This window comes from Octodon degus, unplaced genomic scaffold (genome assembly GCF_000260255.1).
Source record: "Octodon degus isolate 3935 unplaced genomic scaffold, OctDeg1.0 scaffold00200, whole genome shotgun sequence".
Lineage (NCBI taxonomy): Eukaryota > Metazoa > Chordata > Mammalia > Rodentia > Octodontidae > Octodon > Octodon degus.
This window is the reverse complement of record NW_004524776.1, coordinates 573,957-592,073: the sequence shown is the minus strand read 5'-3', so window position 1 is coordinate 592,073 and position 18,117 is coordinate 573,957. Positions and strand designations below refer to the sequence as shown.

General features: G+C 48.8%; 1 protein-coding gene across 5 annotated transcripts in view; it reads right to left on the bottom strand.

The window, feature by feature from the left end:
- The window catches only part of Syt17 (synaptotagmin 17), an 82,724-nt gene that overhangs the window by 59,192 nt on the left and 5,415 nt on the right, over positions 1-18,117 (bottom strand). For all 5 annotated transcript variants that reach the window (XR_002818792.1, XM_023704701.1, XM_004644485.2 and 2 more), the window contains 2 exons: positions 10,520-10,668; positions 6,562-7,181 (listed from right to left, as the gene is read on the bottom strand). Coding sequence is in view for 4 of the 5 variants with exons in the window: in XM_023704701.1 (XP_023560469.1) it covers positions 6,562-7,181; positions 10,520-10,668 (769 nt within the window). In the remaining variant the exon portion in view is untranslated. The remainder of the gene's footprint in view (positions 1-6,561; positions 7,182-10,519; positions 10,669-18,117) is intronic.

Sequence of the window (18,117 nt, the reverse complement as noted above, 5' to 3'; positions counted from 1 at the left end):
AAATCCAAAATGCTCCCAAATCCAAAACTTTTTTAACCCAAATTATTAGTAGCAGCCACAAGGCAAGTGCACTAAAAATGCTAAAAATAATTATCTTCAGATTATGTATGAGGTGTATCATGAAAAGTGTGTGTGTGTGTGTGTGTGTGTGTGTGTGTGTGTGTTTCTTTGTAGTACTGGGAATGGAACCAACACCACTTAGGTGTTGTTATGGCTTGTGTCTAGATGCCCCCCAAAGCTTCATGTGAACACTGTTGGGGCTTTTCAGAGGTAGCTGGATCTAGTGTGTGTGATGCTGGGATCCAGGCTGTGTTATGACTCAATTGGTCCAGTGAGTGGTTTGGCATAGTTCTGGGGGTAGACGGTGGGAAGGGCCCCCTTGGGGGTGAATGTTACCCACCCAAGGGGCATGTAGCTTGGACAGAATACGAGGCACAGAAAGCGGGCTTCTGTCACCTCTGCTTCTTTAGGACTTGGCTGTTTGCTGCCTTTTTGCCACCATGAAGTGTTTCTCCCCTTGGCACCCCTCTGCCAGGCCGTCTTGCCTTGCAACCAGCTGATGATGGATTAAAACCTCCACAGTATGATTTTATTTAAATTTCTTGTGCAAAAGTTCATTTTTCTTGGAAATGTGGTATTATAAGTTGAACTAAATTCAGAAATTTTAAATCTTTAAATATTTATTGCCTACTCCTTTCTACTTTGAGAATTCTAGTTATAGGAATATAAGTTTCTTGGTTTTGAAACAGTGAACTATTATGACTGATCTGTAAATTCTTTCATCATTTTTATTTTATTTTTTTATTTTTTTTTATTTTTTGGCTGAACTGGGGATTGAACTCAGGCCCTTGCACTTGCCAGGGAAGCACTTATTCCACTGAGTCATTTCCCCGCCCTCTTCATTTTTATTTTGGACAATTTTTATTGTTGTATTCATTTATGTTTGTAAATAATTTATTTTCAATTTGCAATCTATTAAAAAAAATTTTTTTTAAAGTCTTGCAAGATGGGCTGGCGAGATGGCTCAGTGGTCTAAAGCACCTACATGGAACAAGCTTGGCAAAGCACAGGGACCGCGGTTCGATCCCCCAGCACCACATGCCAGCCAGCCCCGCCACTGGTGGGCTGAGCTGGACACACACACACACACACACACACACACACACACACACACACACACAATAAATAAATAAATGTTAAAAAAAAAAAGCCTTGCAAGAAAACAAATTTAAAAAAAAAAAAAAAAAAAAACCTCCACAAGCTGTGAGCCAAACTAACCCTTTTCACCTTCAACTTTAGGTGTCAGGTATTTTGCTTAACTAGAAAAACTGAGATACATACTAAGCAAGCACTTCACCACTAAGTCACATTTCCTGCCTTCTATGATACACATGAAACATGGTTTTCAAACAATGGTTACTCCATCTGTACAAAGCAAGGCCCTAGCAGAGCACCAGGCACACAGGGAGAGCTATGTAAATGTCAGTCATCAGTAGCGTAGCCACTGTGCGCCCCCCAGGTCCCCATGCAGCAAGATCATCCCCTCTGGTTTACACTGGTAAATGTAATGCTGGGATGTGAACCAGGTCAGTTCAATTCAAGAAAAAAATGTGCTAAACCAGGCACGGTGGCACACTCCTGGAATCCCAGCTACTTTGAAGGATAAGGCAGGAAGATTGTAAGTTCAAGGCCAGCCTAGGCAACTTGGCAAGACTCTGTCTCAGAATAAAATTTTAAAAGAGGGCTAGGGATGTTGCTCAGTGGAAGAGGACGCGCTTAGCATGTGAGGCCCTGGGCTATTCCCCCAGCACTGAAATAAACACACACTAACGCTTTACATACAGATAGGTCTGGCCCCAGTCTGAATTGCTGAATTCCTATGGTGGCCATCTAACATGGCTAAAGCCCTTAAAACAACAGCTTGTCTTCCCAATGACCTGGATATGATTTCTTCACACCTTTCCCGTGCACACAGAGGAGACGCCAGTCAGCTCCTTACATGTAATTAAAACTGCCCCTCAAACTCCACCCTAGAAAAAGTCCATAGCAGCCTCAGCTTTCCTTGTCTCAGGCCAGGATTCCCCCCATCGTCTCTCAGATTATATGTCTTTTGAGTCAATAAAGGCCTCTTTGCTATCTCTTTACTGTGCTGCCAAAAACTAACACATGTCATGACATTTATTCAAACCACTTTTGCAAAGTCCTCCAAAATTTTAAAGATCTTGAGAATGAATGACAGCACAAGCCGATGTCCCTAGAGTAGTTACTATGGCAAGCCTGTCCCTGAACACAGGCAGGGTACTGAGTGAGAGTATGTCCTGGTGATCCTAGACTGGCCATGGGGCTCAAAGCCAAGGGCAAGGGAAAGGGAAAGAAGCCGTCAACAACTGGGACTCAGCACATCCCCCTGAGGAGCCACAGGAAGCCAAGCCTTGGTTCTGCAGTCCGTGCTCACTATTCCAGTCTCCAAAGGGAAAAGATTTGGGGGCGAAGGAGGCCTTGGCTGAGTGGACGTAGCTGGAGATTTCCCTGTCCTTCCTCCCTCCCCTCTGGCCTCAGATCACAAGCTGAGAGGGACGGCTGCCTGGAGAGACACTCCTGGCGTAAGTGCCTCTGCAGGAAGACTCTGCTGTCAATTCCTCCTGGACATCTGCTCAGCTAGGGGTCTCATTCATCTGCTTTGTATCTTCCTGATCAGAGGAGAGGACAAATGAAGAGAGAAGGAGGCAGCGAGAAGGAAGAGCAGGCTGCATCCTCAGCCCTAAGCGAAGTCGCAGAAAACACACAGAGTACAGTAAGGTAAGTGTGGTGAGGCTGCAGGTGTCCACCCAGCTCCTCGCTTGGGCACATCAGTGTCCAGTGAGTGTGTCTTCCTTACTCACACCCACAGGGCAAGCTTGGGTGCCCAGGGCATTAAGGCTCCTGGAAGCATCCCACAACTTGTGTGATGGGAGCCAGAGAACACACATCCCAGCCCCTTTACCCCTCACTGGGCTTCCTTCCCACAGAAATGGGTAGCCTGAGAGATAGCACACCCTTTAATTACTCTCCTTTACCTCTTCTCTTCAGATTCACTGTGGTATCCCCTCCAAGAAAACATATGCACTGGACTCACTGTCACGAAGTCTGTCTGTAGGGAAGCCCAAGAAGGGATGACAGATGACACGCCCATGGGTCAGTGGTCACCAAAGATGGCTTGGTCAGATCTCACTTTTAGCCACAAGGCCCAGGATCCTGGACATCCAAGATCTAAAGGGTTCCTCTGACCAGTGCAATTTCAGGTCCAGAGAATTCAGAAACATAAATAGCCAGCCCACTAGCCACAAATATCACTTCTGACTGAACACATATTCTTTTTTTTTGGATCACATCAAACACTGCTCATGAGAATCAATCAGATTTTGTCACACAAGATTCTCTGCCCACGCGGGGCACTGTGGCACTCTAAGAAGCTAAGGCAGGAAAACCACAAGCTCTCACCCAAAGTGGGTACTTTAGCAACATAGTGAGACCTTGTCTCAAAATACAAAATAAAAAAAGGCCAGGGATGTAGCTCAACGTGAAGGCCCTGGGTTCCATGCCTAGTACCACCACCATCACCAAATAAGAAAAGATTCTATATCCAGACATGACTCAGAATTATCTCCATGAAGAGCATGCTAGCTTAAGTATGCACCTTCCCAGAATGGCTCCATTCAATGCCGTCACCATGGCAGTGCGACACTGGATGGCCACGTCCACTGTATACCAGGCATTTGCACAGCCAGGCCCACAGCAGCTATGCCATCTCATCACACCATCATCAGCCCAGCCCACGAGTGGGAAGACCAAGCCCAAGACCCACATCTGGCGAAGCTCCAACAGCCAAACCTCTCAACCCTTGAGCACTCCTGGCGTTCTGAGTGAAGTGCAGAGTCCCTAGATGAGCACCTCCTCACACCCTGGCTGGAACAGACTCTCCTACGCTGAGGCTTAGGACATCTGAATCGGTGAGGCTGGGGCCCGGGAGCCGCACGGTCTCACTCTTGGGGGGATACTGATGCTTACTTATTAGAGAATAGCTACAGTAATGGAAACCCCTCTCCTGTTTGTAGCCCCCAAAGTGGGGTTCAGTGGGGACCAGGGTAAGAATCCCCAAACCAGCCACTTGTCACCTCTGCCCAACATTAGATCCAGATTGTCATCACCTCTTGCCCAAAGATAGCAAGTGGTCATAACAGGTGCCAGGGCTCTTTTTGTCTTTTGTTCCCAACTTTTTTTAATAAACATTTTCAGAATACAGAAAAACTGAAAGAACCATAGTGAACACCTTTAGTTCTATCACCCTGGTTCTACAGTGTGCAGTTATTGCTATTCATAATTTTACAATCATTTTTAAATATGCTATTTAAATTTTTTTTATTCATTTATTTATTTGAAACAGGGTCTCACTACACAGTTCAAACTTGTAGTAATTCTCATGTCTCAGCCTCCCTGGTGCTGGGATTACAGGTGTGTGCCACCATGCCTGTTTCAGGGCCAGCATGGCATGACAGGGATACCGGGGATCGAACTCGGGTCCTTCTGCTTGCCAGGCAGGCACTTAAGACTGCTGAGATATCTCCCCAGCCAAATATGCTATTATTTTGCATTATTACATATCTGTCTAGTTATCTTTCCATGTTTTTCAAGTGAATTTCAACACATTGCAGGTATCAGTAAATGTCCCCCTAGTCATCCATTTGGATTGCTGTAACAAAATTACTATATATTGGGTGGCTGATAAACAGATGAAATGTATTTCTCACATCCTAGAAGCTTGGGAGTCCGAGCCGAATGCACTGGCAGATTTAGTATATGGTGAAGGCCTTCGTCATCACGTAGAAGGGACAAGGTGGCTCTCTGGCAACATTTACAAAGGGACAGTGTCAAGAATAGTCAGAAACCTTTCCATCCCTTGCCTTTCCAGATGTTACTATCACACAGCACCTGGAAAATGACAAAGTGCAGCCTTGCTCTGCAGGGGTGCAGGACAGACCATGTCATCTCCTAGCCACCAGAACTGCCGCTTGTAATAGGCTTACCACCCACCAGGCCCTTCAACAAGGTGGACACCTGGCCCTACACCTGGATAGTGGTACACACCTGCTGGGAGAAAGCAGGGAGCCCCCTTACACAGACAGGACGTGGTGGGGTGACTGGGCCCAAGGCCATTGGTAGCATGGATCACCACATTGGCTCCCATAGGAAGGGGATTTTTATGAGACCAATGGAGGTCAAGCTCCCCTCCCCCAGGTTTCTCCATCTCCTATGCCTGTGTCTGCACCAGAACTGGGAAGGAGAAAAGGGAAGATGGAAGAGAAGAAGAAAGGGAGAGAAGGAGGAGAGAGGGAACCAAACTAGTGATGCACCTGGAAGGCTTACTAGGGTGCCACCCTAGCAAAGCCAGGAAGGCCAGGTGTGCAGACGTCAGATTCTCTGTATCTCCTGTGAGGAAGAATAGAACCTTGTAAGTTGGAACTTACTGTGCCCTTTAAGCTGTAAGATTCTAGACAGCTGAGATAAGGTTCTACCTTAAAGACTCAGTGATGTCAGATATCCCAGGAGAGGTGCAGAAAACATGCAATCCCTCTGGGTGCTGTGACGGGCAGGCTGCGTGCGGTGAGGGGTGGGGCCGGGACAACAGTGGGCACAGCTGATACCTGCCATTCTTCCCTCCTGCAAATTGCTCAGCATACAAGTGACTTTGCTGCTCTGTCCTGCTGCCTCCTACTAGTGCCATCTCCCTGATAAATGATGCAATCTGCCTCAGTACCTTCTTAGAGAATTCAATCTAAGACAGGGATAAATTACATACACACATACACACACATACTCAGTGAAACCATCCTTCTTGGGCCTCATGTTTAAAACCTGCAACCACGTACTAATAAAAATTTTAAAAATTAAAAATAAACAAGCAAAACCTGCATCCAGGGCTCAGGTGTGCCTCAACTGCAGAGCACATGTTTAGCAAATCAAATCCTCGACCAAGAGACACGCCTTTGAGATGTACCTAGTGTGTTCATGTAAAATAACCACGCCTTCATCACAGAGGGGCTTCTCATGGCTGAGTCTTTCCCTCCAGACCCCAGTACCCACAGCAGGTACAGAAAGAGATGCCCATCTGTGCCCCATGGGGACTCAGCCAGGCCCCCGGGTGAGCTCCCCAGCAGCCAATCATATTTTCCTGGGTAGCACAGAGGAAAGAGGTCAATGTAACCATTTGCCTTGCCCGAGAAGCATCCAGTCCTCTTGCCCTTACTTTTCTTTCCAGCAAAATCAATTTCTGAAGTCAAAATGACTGATAGCTTTATACCCTGGACAATCATTCTCCTGATTAAAGAAGTCAACATCAATGACAAAAAAGCTTCTACAGTGGTGGTGGTTACATAAATCTGTATCTGTGCTAATTAATATTCACAAAAACACACACATAGACACACACACAGACACACCCAAAGTTTTTAAACAGTAAAATGAAATCAAAGTGCTCCTTCCTCAGTAATGCCTGCAGGAAGAGACATCACACAGCTGGCTTACCTGTGAGCTGGGAATCAGGGCCTTCCACCAGTGCCCGCCCTTCACCAGGTCTACTTCACACAAAGGCACAGACACTTTGCCAATGACACAGTGGCGTGAGAACTTATCGAAGTCTACCACGGTCAGGAGCAGGGTCCGCCTCTGGGCTTCTAGGAAGGGGATCTCGAAGGTGTAGCGCTCCTCAAACACAGGCTTCTGGGTCTTGCGCTTGACCCCTGTCTGCTTAGAGTTCTTCTGGTCGGGTAGGAGGCAGATCTTGACGTAGGGGTTGGAGTGTGCCATGTCTTGGCGAGAGCCATCATGGGCAATGGGGGGCGGCAGGTCCCGGGCCTCAATGACCCTAACGGTGAGGTGGTTGTGTAGTAGGTCGTACTGTGTGCTGAAGTGCAGCATGCCCAGCTGGTACTTGGACAGGATCTCCTCATCAGTCAGAGCATCCACGTCGTCACTGCCAGAGTCCAGGGAGTAGAGCCGGGGCTCGAACTTTCTGAAGTAGTCATCAGGGGTGTAGGTCCGTCGGAGAACCGAGGGCTGGATTGGCTCCTTCTTGGCACTGAGGATGCCAAACTCGATAGGTCTGATATCGATGAGCGGGGAGCTGGGCCGTCTTGACTCAAGACCTAAACAGAGCCAGAAGTAGCAATGGGTATTGCTCCCTGAGCTGGCCAGTGACACCAGCAGCAGCCGACAGGTTCTCACACTGTCCCCTCTGCTTCAAAATGCTCCTCATCTCTGTGCATGTGGGCCTGTACTCATCCCCCAGTGCATGGCTCCAGGACCCCCATGGATAGAAAGACAGGAGGAGAACGCCCAGGCCCTTGTACAGAGCAGTGCAATCCTTACATGTAATGCATGCACATCCTCCCATACAATTTATTTATTTAGTTTTTATTTTGGCAGAACCAGGGATTGAATTCAGGCCCTTGTGCTTGCCAGGGAAGTGCTTATTCCACTGAGCCATCTCCCCGGCCCATAAATCATCTCTAGATTACTTGCAATCTCTAGTGCCACGGAAATACTTTCTACTTGTTGTCTTGTATCATTTAAGGAATGATGACAAGAAATAAATCTGCACTTTTTAAGTACAGAAGCATTCCTCCTCCCCCAACTATTTCTGGTCATGTCTTACTGAATTGGAGCACGCAGAGCCATGGGTACCGAGGGCTGAGTGTGCTCCAATATGTGTGTCAGCATTTCCATCGCTGTCACCAACACCATCATCCCAGCAGCGAGGGGTCAGGCACTGTTCTAGATGGACCCTACATCCTCAGCTGGCCAATTTCACAACCCCTTGATTATCACTTCTATTATCCCACTGTACACACCAGGAGAGAGAAACTTCAAGTAACTTCCAAAGGTCACGCCCTTCATGCCGGCTCTGCCCCTAGGGCACGCTGAAAGGGTGACAGAGACTGGGTGTGGTGGCACACACCTGTAATCCCAGCTCTTGGGAGGCTGTAACTAGGCAAATCACTATGAGTCCAATCTAGTAGTGAGACCTGAACACCCTATAGACCCTTCCCTAAAATGCAAAAAAAAAGGTCATGCCCTTACAAATAGAGTAGTTGGCTGGCAAGCCAGGCTTTCTGGCTATCACTTTCACCTTGTGCTACTTCTGCTTTGACTGGTGGGACCCACATGCCGGGGGTCCAACTCCTGGCATATGCTGTAGACTCCCTGGATCTCAGTTTCCCCCTTCCGTAAAATAGTAACTTCACAGATAGTAGTGAAGATCACTGAGTTGAGACATGGAAAGGGCTCCACACAGAGCAACAGCCCAGTAAAGGGCAATAACTACACTTCTTAAGGACTCTGCTCAAGCCTCGTGGCTCAAGGCTTCCTCTCCCTCTTTATCAGCCCACAGAGCTCACGGCCCCCAAGCCCAGCATCCTAGCCTGCCCCCCTCTATTCTGCTGGCAAGCTCAATGTATAAGTGTTCACTGTCCAAACAGCTATCTTGTTAGCTAACACCGTGAGACTCTTGTCTGGTGCACAAGAGCTGCAACAATAAACAAGAACTGCAAACCACCTGTGTTCAGAGCTGGGCACAAGACAGAAGTCACCTAAAGCAGCACTGCTCAGAAATACAGTGCAAGGAGCCAGGGAGATGGTTCAGTGGAATAAGTGCTTCCCTGGCAAGAGCAAGGGCCTGAGTTCAATACCCGGTTCCACAAAAAAAAAAAAAGAAAAGAAAAGAAAAGAAAAGAAATACAGTGAAAGCCACACAGGTGACTTAAAATGTTCCAGAAATCATAACTTTTTAAATGTACAAAGAAATAGGTGGAATTTAATTTAAATAGTTGCTATTATTTGGTCTACTAGTTGACTGTCCCTAATCCAAAAGTACAAAATGTTCCAAAATCCAAAACTTTTTTTATTTTAGAGATAATAACAAAACAATGAAAATGATAAAGACTCTCAAAACAAGATGATAGAAAATTAACAATGGTTATTATACTGTGTGTTGTCATCAAAGTAGTTGTTCAGATCACCAGATACACATATACAAGACCGATCAAACAATACAAGTGCTGTCCTTTCAGTGAACCCGCCTCCCCGCCAGCCCAGCTGTTCTTTCCTTTCGAGCAATGTCTACTTTTTGGGTGCTGATACCCATGCCACAGGACAAAACCACCTTGGCCTCATGTGGCAGGTGGCAGTCACAACGGAGGCACACTCAGAATGTTATATAAAACTACCTCCAGGCTATGCACAGGCGGTCGAGAAAGATGAATTTCATGGTTAGCCGTGGGTCCTATACCCAATATTTTATGATGTATATGCAAATATTCCAAAATCCAAAATCTAAAATGTTTCTGGTCCCAGGCATAAGGGACATTCAATCCGTACTTCCAAAATGTCATTTTGCCAGGCAATCAACAAAAAATATTTTAGAGAGGTACTTTAAATCCTCTTTCTCACACTACTTTAAAAGTCCAACGTGTGTTTTACAGTCACACCATCTCGGGACCTGGCCTTACGCCACTTCCGTGCCAACAGCTGTGTGCAACTGTCGGCTGTCGCACTGGACAGCACAGATGGAGGACAGGCCTCTCATTTCGCAGACAGAGCAAGACCTCCAGGAATCCAGCATCCTCCAGGTCTCCCTGCTGGAAGCCCCCAAATTTCTTTTTTCTCCTTCTTTCCCCACCCGCTCCTAGGGAAGGTCAGATACCAGTTGTCCCCACCTGAGTAGATCTGGCTCACGGATTTGAGGCATTTTCCCCCACTATGTGAATCTCTGACAGCAGCTCAGTGAGACAGCAGATACTTCTGCGCTGTGGCAGAAGGCTGGAGTCCCTGGTCTGTGTCTAATCGCGCCATTTGGCCACGCACATGTGCTACACAACCAAGCAAAGCGGGTGGCTAAATTGGTCTCGCAATTATATTGTGTTTAGGTTTAAGGTGAGGCATTTTCATTTACAGTGCCAGTTCCTCTTCAGAAAGATCAGATAACACTGGGCCCCTAGTCCCACGCAGCCACCCACGGCAATACTGGAGTAGCAGCCACCTGCTCCATTCAATAGGACACTAACTTTCCAGCTGGCCACAGTAGCCTCACTGCCTATTACCTCTCCACACAGAACATCAGCTACCCTCTGTCACTGCACATGGCCAATGTTTACCTCCACTAACTGTCTATGCCCAGCCCCTGGTGCGCACCGGGGGCCCTGAACTGGCAAGTCCTGCTGTCTAACCAGGTGGCAGGACCTAACCTAACACAACTGTGATCAGGAAAGGGCTAAATCAATCCAAATGATCACTTCTGACTGACCTCAGCAGAATCACGTAGGTTGGCTGACACTCTCTGGTGCAGTGTCATGACCCCTTCATTACCTGCCTCCTGGACCACTGCCGCACTTGATTTTCTCCTCCCACCAACCTGCCCTCCCAGCCCTCCTTGGAGATGCTGCTTGGTGTCTGGGAGAGCCAGACGGGCCCCAGCACAGACACTTACTGGAAATCCTCCGGGTCAGGCTATACGTGGACTTGGATGTGTCTGAGGACGAGCGCCTGCCATCCGGGGAGCTGGTCCTCGGAGTCAGCGGGACATCACTGGCTGTGTGGACAGAGTCACCGTCCTTGTCACTGCTCCGGCTGGCTATCCTGTGGAGGGGAGGAGGTCTCAGTGGCAGCCAAGGAATCCAAGGTACATGTGTGGGCCCCATCACTGTCACCAGTTCCTATACCTCACAGACCAGGAGTCAGGAGCAAGCAGAGCCAGCATTCAGCAGCAGAGCCCAGAGACCGTGCCTTGGGGTGAAAGAGTCATAGCATGGTGCCTCTCAGACTCTTTGGTGTGAAATGGGACAATGTAAATTGGAAATAGTGTTGCATCCTTAAACACTCAACAATGTTGGGCTCTTTGCACAAAATGCACAGGGGTATGAAGAAAGGCTTCCCAGTTTAGAACCATCAGTCAAGAATCTGTGTGACAGGCTGGGAAGATGGCTTAATGGAATAAGCGCTTCCCTGGCAAGTGCAAGGGCCTCAGTTCAATCCCCAGTTCTGCAAAAAAAAAAAAAAAAAAAAAAAAAAAAAAAAAAAAGAATCTGCATGACCTCAGTGCTGGAGTTGAGCAGAGGAATGGGTGAAAAGAGCTGAGCTACTAGCACTCAAGGGCGCAGAGGGAGCCATGTGGAGACCTGTCAATATTGAGTCTAGGAGCCATGTGGCTGTTTATATGCATCCAAACTTTTGTGAGAAGCCACTGCACTATAATTTAACATCTTTAAAAAATATTCTAGAAGAATATCATTCAAGGGCTCTTTGAACGGCAGGGAGAGAGCTACAAAATGACCCTGAGAATCAGTGATTTAGAAACAGAAACTCAGTGTAGAGAAACAGCTATGAATGAGCAGCAGCAGCAGCAGCAGCTGTGACACAATACGCTCCCAAGGAAGCCGAGAGATGCTAAGAGGCTGGGGAAGGACAGCAGACAAGGAAGGAGGCAACTCAGGCAGTAATTAAGAACACAGACCAGGGCCAGCCAAATAGCTCAGCAGATTAAAGCACCTGCAAGCAGGCGCAGGGGCCTGGGGCTGGATCCCTGGGCCTGCCGCGCTGCCCCACCCCCGGGGCATGCAGAGATGGCAATAGAAACTGGGTGTGGTGGCTCGCTCCTGTAATCCCAGCTCTTGGGAGCCTGTAAACAGGTGGATCGCTATGAGTCCGATCTAGTAGTGAGACCCTGAACATTCTGTAGACCCTTCCCTAAAATATATACACACACACACAGACACACACACACAGACACACACACACAAACACATACACACACACCACAGGCTTCTGGCTGGAACTCTGAGTGGGTGATGTTGAGCAAGTCCCTTCCTTTCTCTGTTCCTCTGTTCCCCCACTGTACCACAGTCTATACCAATCAAATATGAAGTTCTAGAACAAAGCTGGGTGTGGTGAACCATGCCTGTAATTCCAGTGCTCTGGGAGACTGAGGCAGGAGGACTGCAAGTGTGACTGGAATCCAGCCTGGGTAACTCAGTGAGACCTTGCCTCAAAAGATAGAAAGGGCTGGGAATGCAGCTCAGTGTGAAGGCCCTGGGTTCAAGCCCCAGTTCCACTGGGGTGGGGGGAATATCTAGAACAGTGCTTGGTGTTGTAGCTGATAATACCACAGGGATGGCTTTAGATCCTCTAAATACTCATCAAGCCAAGAAGGATCCAGGCAAGCGGGTGACGTGGGCATGAGGTGCTGCTGATAACGCGCCCCTCAGCTGTGATGGCCAAGGACTGGCACTGCCCACATTGCGTCCCCTCAACTTGACATTTAAGCCTGTGGGAAACTCAGCTTAAAACATGCAAGTTTTGCCTTCTATGAGGTCTTCAGATGCATCCTGCATGTGAAGTGAGACCAGCCTGCTGTGCTTTAAAGTGACAGCAGGTCCTAGGCAGGACAAGCCCAGAGCTGCTGTAAGAAGGAAGTGGGCGGTTGGCTTGCTCTCTGCTCCTTGCCTAAGGAGGTGCAGGGAAGTGGGGGCCAGGGCATGGGGCCAAACTGCAGTGATCACCCTCCCCACAAAATGAGAGGAGCAGCTGCTGAGCACGGTGAGCACGCCTAGAATCCAGGCACTCTGGGAGCCTCAGGAGAAGGGTTCCAAGTTCAAGCCCAGCCTATTAAAAACATAGCAAGACCATGTCTTGGAAGGGACATGGAGGGAGGGAGAAAAGGAGGGAGGGAGGAAAGGAGGAAGGAAAGAGGGGAGGGAAGGAAGAGGGCAGGGAGGGAAGGGGGAATAGAAAAAGAGCAACAATACCTCCCAAAGGCAGAACCCAGATGTCATGGTCTCTGGAGCACCTGCCCCCTATGTGGCCCTGCTCCCAGCTGCCATACTTCATTGCGGCAGCCACCCCTGCTGTGAGCTCCCACCAGCCTTCCAGGAAGAGCATGAACATCACCTGATGCTGCCAGACACAACCACAGCTCCACAATAACACGCTGAACATGCCGTTCCCTCCACCCAAATGCCCTTCCAGTCCCCTCTGTCTGGCTCCTCATTGTCACTCAGGCTTCTGCCTCAGGGGTGTCTCCAGTCTTCCCTAGCACCTGCTCCCACTCCCTCTTCCTACTCCTGTCCTCTCTTCCATTCTACACATAGCTGTCATCAGCAGTGGTGCCGTGGCACCACGTGCCCGAGGCTCAGCCACTGAGCTTCCCATGGCCCACTTCGCCCAGCACAGGGCCTGCACATGGGGATGATGTTCTGCCTCTCTCTTCTTGGTGAATGAATGAATGAAATCACTCTCCTTGTGCTCCTTAGCTGGCTCAGCCTGTGTCGCATTTATCCAAATGCACGTCTTGCCACCCCCCAGACACCAGGGTACATATTTTGTGTGGTACTGGGGGTTGAACAGAGATCCTCTACACTGAGCTACATCCCCAGCCCTTTTTTTTAAATTTTGAAATGGGGTCTTGCTAGTTGACCAGGCTGAGCTTGAACTTGTGATATTCCTGTCTCAGCCTCCCAGAGTGCTGGGATTATAGGCAGGCACCACTGCACCTGGCTCAGGATACACTCTGAATGATTGGATGTATACTCCTTATGGTCAAAGACACTGTGCTAAATGCCCCACGCACACCAGCTCATTTCACCCTTCAAACAACCGGGGAGCTAGCTGTCAAGAGCACCTCTCTCTCATGGATGGAGCAGGAGTGGGCAGGCTGTGGGAGAAGGGACAACCGATTCGCACCACCGCAGAGTGGGAGAAGCACTGGAGCAAGTGGTGCTGAAGGAGGGACAGCACACTGCTGGCCCAGGCTGGGTTTCTGCTATGGGACCTGTAGGAGCCGAGCACACACGGCGCTCAACACAGGCTCCAACTAATAAACAACTACCTCTCTGTTCATCCTGTAACAGTGGTCCTTCTGTCATTCACCTAAAAGTAGCCAGTAATACATGATGGGGCAAACCCATGATCCCCACTACTCAGGAGGCTGAGGCAGGAAGACTGCAAGCTGAATGCCAGTAAGATGCTATCTCAAAAATAAACATAAAAGGGTTGAGGGTGTAGTGCAGTGATAGAGTACCTCCCTAGTCTATGCAAGACCTAAGGTTCTTGTAGGAAGCTGCGTGTAGCCGTGCCCTAGGATGGCGCCAGTTTCCGCCTTCCACCCTCTCAGGGGGTGAGCGCTCCTAGTAATAAACAACTCCATATAAGGCCAAGGCTTGGGCTAATGCATTGCTTCCGCATACCTGGACCAATGGACAGTACATACGTGGCACCCCATGATTGGAAGCCCTGAGACTTATAAGCTAAGAGCAGGGGCCTCGGGGAGAGAGAAGAGAAACGTAACAGGGCAATAAAAGGCTGCGCAGACACAACCAGTGGTCGCGTCTTCCTTGCTGGCAAGGCTGCGCGCGACAGGTTCTGTCCTTAGCACTGTCAGTGATATTCTTCAGGGCTCCTGATGGGTGCTAGCCCAGTCTCAGCCAGCCCAGGGAAAGGTGGGGCCATGTGACATAAGCACGTGTAACACCCGATGGTGACTGCCCATGAGCACCCACAGCCCAGCCCATCTGCCATGCACTGCTCCACAGAGCCGTGGCCCCTGTTCATGGCCTAGACATCACCGTAGGCACAGCACTGCAAAGCCTACACACTTGACATTTCTCCTCCCTGCCTGTGTGATAACAGGAAACTGCTCACTTAGTAAATAAATCTGTGGAAAGCATAAGCTGCAAATCCACTTTCTCAATTATTTAACCCTCCTCTCCTTTCCACATTTCTCTTGCCATTCTGAAGGATGCTGAGTGCCAAAAATGAGCTAAGTGCTACTCTGGTTTGGGGCAGATCTGTAGAGTGTGGAGGCCACACCCGGCACAGCTCGAGATAAGGCCCTTCACAAAGACTACCTTGTGAGTGCCACTTGGAGCTGTGTGGTGCGCCGATTCCAGTACGAAAGCTTCAGGCTACTTCTCTGCTGTGAAAAACCAAAGTAAGTGTCTGCCCAAAGGTTCCAATCCCTTTGCTGCCCACAGAGAATTCCCTGCTTGCACAAAGGGTCAAGGCCAAACACAGCTGCCCTCCAACTCGATGTTAGACTTAGGCTGTGCACTTAGAATCCTCAACATCTGGGTATCTGGGGCCAACAGGCACCTGGCTCTGATCCCAGCGCTCACGGCTGGGCTGGCAGGCTCATTAGCATGGAGGCGTGGTGTCTGTTCCCTCCTCTCTGGTTACATACCTGGATCTTTTGCTACCAAGATCAGCAGGCCACAGTTCCCAGTCCCTGGCTGGCTTTGTAAATGAGGTGCTCCTGGAGCACAGCCAGACCCTCACTGCCGTGTCTAATACAGCTGCTGTCATGCAGGGGACAGCAGTTGTCATCACAGAGGTCATGGGGCCAATCAGGTGAAAGCCCTGCCATCCGGCTTGATAGCGCAAGTCAGGCAGTCCTGGGTCTCTTCAGCCCAGCCCTTGTGCTCCAGCGGGGAACAGCCCCTTCCTCAGGCAACCTAGTGTGACTCCAGCATCATTCTCTCGGAGGGACAGTGATGGGCATATAATGCAAAGCCAACCAGCAGGAGTCCTTCTGGTCGTCAGTGGGGGCTTTTTGCTGCAAAGATTGTAGAATGCAAGTCTAACACAGTGCTGCCATATGGAGCAAGTAGGCCAATTCAAAGGACACAAGAGGGGACATCTTATGGGTGCCTGGATCCAGCCATGCCTGAAAGCCACTGTCCCTGGATTTTTTTTTTTTTTTCTCTAACAGGCCTTGTGCTGTGTTGTCATACATAACATATAGGGAATAAATGATAGCTCTGGGACAATGGGATTTCCACACTAGCCTTATCTCCTCTTATGTGGAATTAAAGCCCCTGCCCATAGTAAAGGGACCCCATTTAGCCCTGTACAAACCAAGGTGCCTAGCACACAGCATGTACTCAGGAATTAACTACCAAGGAAACTAAGAGCGACTTCAAAGCTGGATGGTTAGCACTTCCAGGGTCAATTTCTACACATAGGTTAGTCTGTTTGGTAGTTTCACTTTTGTTTTGTTTTCAGTAATGAGTATGCAAATTAAGAAGTAGTAAGTTCTATCCCTAGGCATTTTTATTTTGAGGTAGGATCTTGCCAGCTGCCCAGACTGGCCCCACATGAGCTCTCTCCTGTCTCTGCCTCCTGAATAGCTGGTATTACAGGTATGCATTACCACACCTAGCTTACTTTGGTTTGGTTGGTTGGTTGGTTGGTTTTATTGCCTTGAACTTGCCAGATAGCCTGAGGTAACCTCAAACTCATGACCCTCCTACATCAGCCTCCCCTAGGCTTACGGGTGTGCACCACTATCTCCAGCTCAGTCTTTTTTTTTTTTTTTTTTTAGTGAGCAAGACAAAGTTTCCTGCCCTCACAGGCTTGGCATTCTTGTGCACCGGGTAGTCTGGGCTACACTCTGTCACACAGGCCACTGGAGAGTGGGAATTATCTCAACAAGTGAGTTGCTTTCACCCAAATCCCAACTCTGTGCCCACCTGTACAACTAGGGCTACAGCCTATGGGCTCCTTAGCACTGCCTAACATCAGCTTAGGGCACGGGTAGCCTAAATAGGGCACGGGTGTCACATGGCTATCTGTTCATGGGAAGCTCTAAAAGGTTCCCCACCGCTGGCTTGGAGATTCTGCAACCACCTAAAGACAGCAAGAAGCACCCCCCCAAAGCTCTCACTGGTGTGCTAAGATTGCTATGTCCAGATCTTAATTACAGCCCTAGAAGTTCTTTTACTATTGCTACTTTCCCGATAAGAAAACTAAGAGCAAAACAGGGAGAAAGGAACTCTTACATTTATGATCAACAACAAGGTCTCAAACATTATTTCCCTGCATGCAAATTCATCTCCCCCCAACATCCCCATGAGACAAGCCATATTCTTTTATCATCTCACTTTATAGACGGATCTCAAGGCACAAAGAGATCCAACAACTTGCCCAAGGTCACAGAACTAGAAGAACGTAGTAGAAACAGGACCTGATACAGAGCCACCTCGCTACAGAAGTGTTCGGAATTGTTTGCTACCTCAGTTCACAAATTTAATTCTTTCCATGAGAATCACGGGATGAATTTCCTGAATAATGAAGTTGGTAAAGCACCACTGTACTTGCTTCAAAGAAGAGAAAATGAGAGGCCTGGGATTTGATGATGTCCAGAGATTTAGCTGAGCCAGTACTGGCTGGCCCCCTACGGACTCCAACCTCAAGCCCTGGCTCCATCTCTGGTTTTGCCCCCTACCCAGCTATCCCTTGAGTTAGTGCCCAGGCTTTTCCCAGCCCTGGTCTCCCTGCCTCTCCAGCCACAGAGAAATGGACTAGAAGCTAAGAAGCTTCAAAACTGTGTTCCCAAAATATCCAAGCGACTGGCAGATGGAGATGCTGTATGCAGGCGAGGGAGGAGAGAGAATTAGAAATAAAATGAAAGATGCCAGAGAGAACATAAACAGCGTTGGAGGACAGGATGGGTCCTGGAGGTGCTTTCCTGCTTCCCTCAGTTTCAAGTTCTCCATCAGGCCAGCAAAAAGGCACTTGCTTGCTTGTTCTAGCCACCTGTGCATGCAATTCGTACTTACTGAGTATCTATCTAGGTGCCAGCCTTGGGCTGGGTGTCAGGACAACTTACTGCATTGGCTGGGCTGGACACCCAGAAGAATGTGGTCATCACCGAAAGAATGCAATATGCACAAATCTCTTTTTCTGCTTAGAATGCCATTCAGTGTGACTGAGGCCCAACTAAACCCAGCTGGACTACCCCACCCCCGTGCCCTACCAGCTGGTCACACCAGCTTGCCAAATAAAACAAGGGGCCCAGAACACCTCCATCGGCAGCCAAGATGTCTATGGAAACTCAGCCTTACCCTCTCTCACACCCCTGATCACCCTCAGAGAGAGAGAGAGAGAGAGAGAGAGAGAGAGAGAGAGAGAGAGAGAGAGAGAGAGAGAGAGAGAGAGAGAGAGGCAGGCAGGCAGGCAGGCAGGCTTGTGAGGTTGATTTCAAAGCAGTTTTACTCACAACCAGGGAGGAGTCTGGGCTGGGAAAGGTCCCAGAAT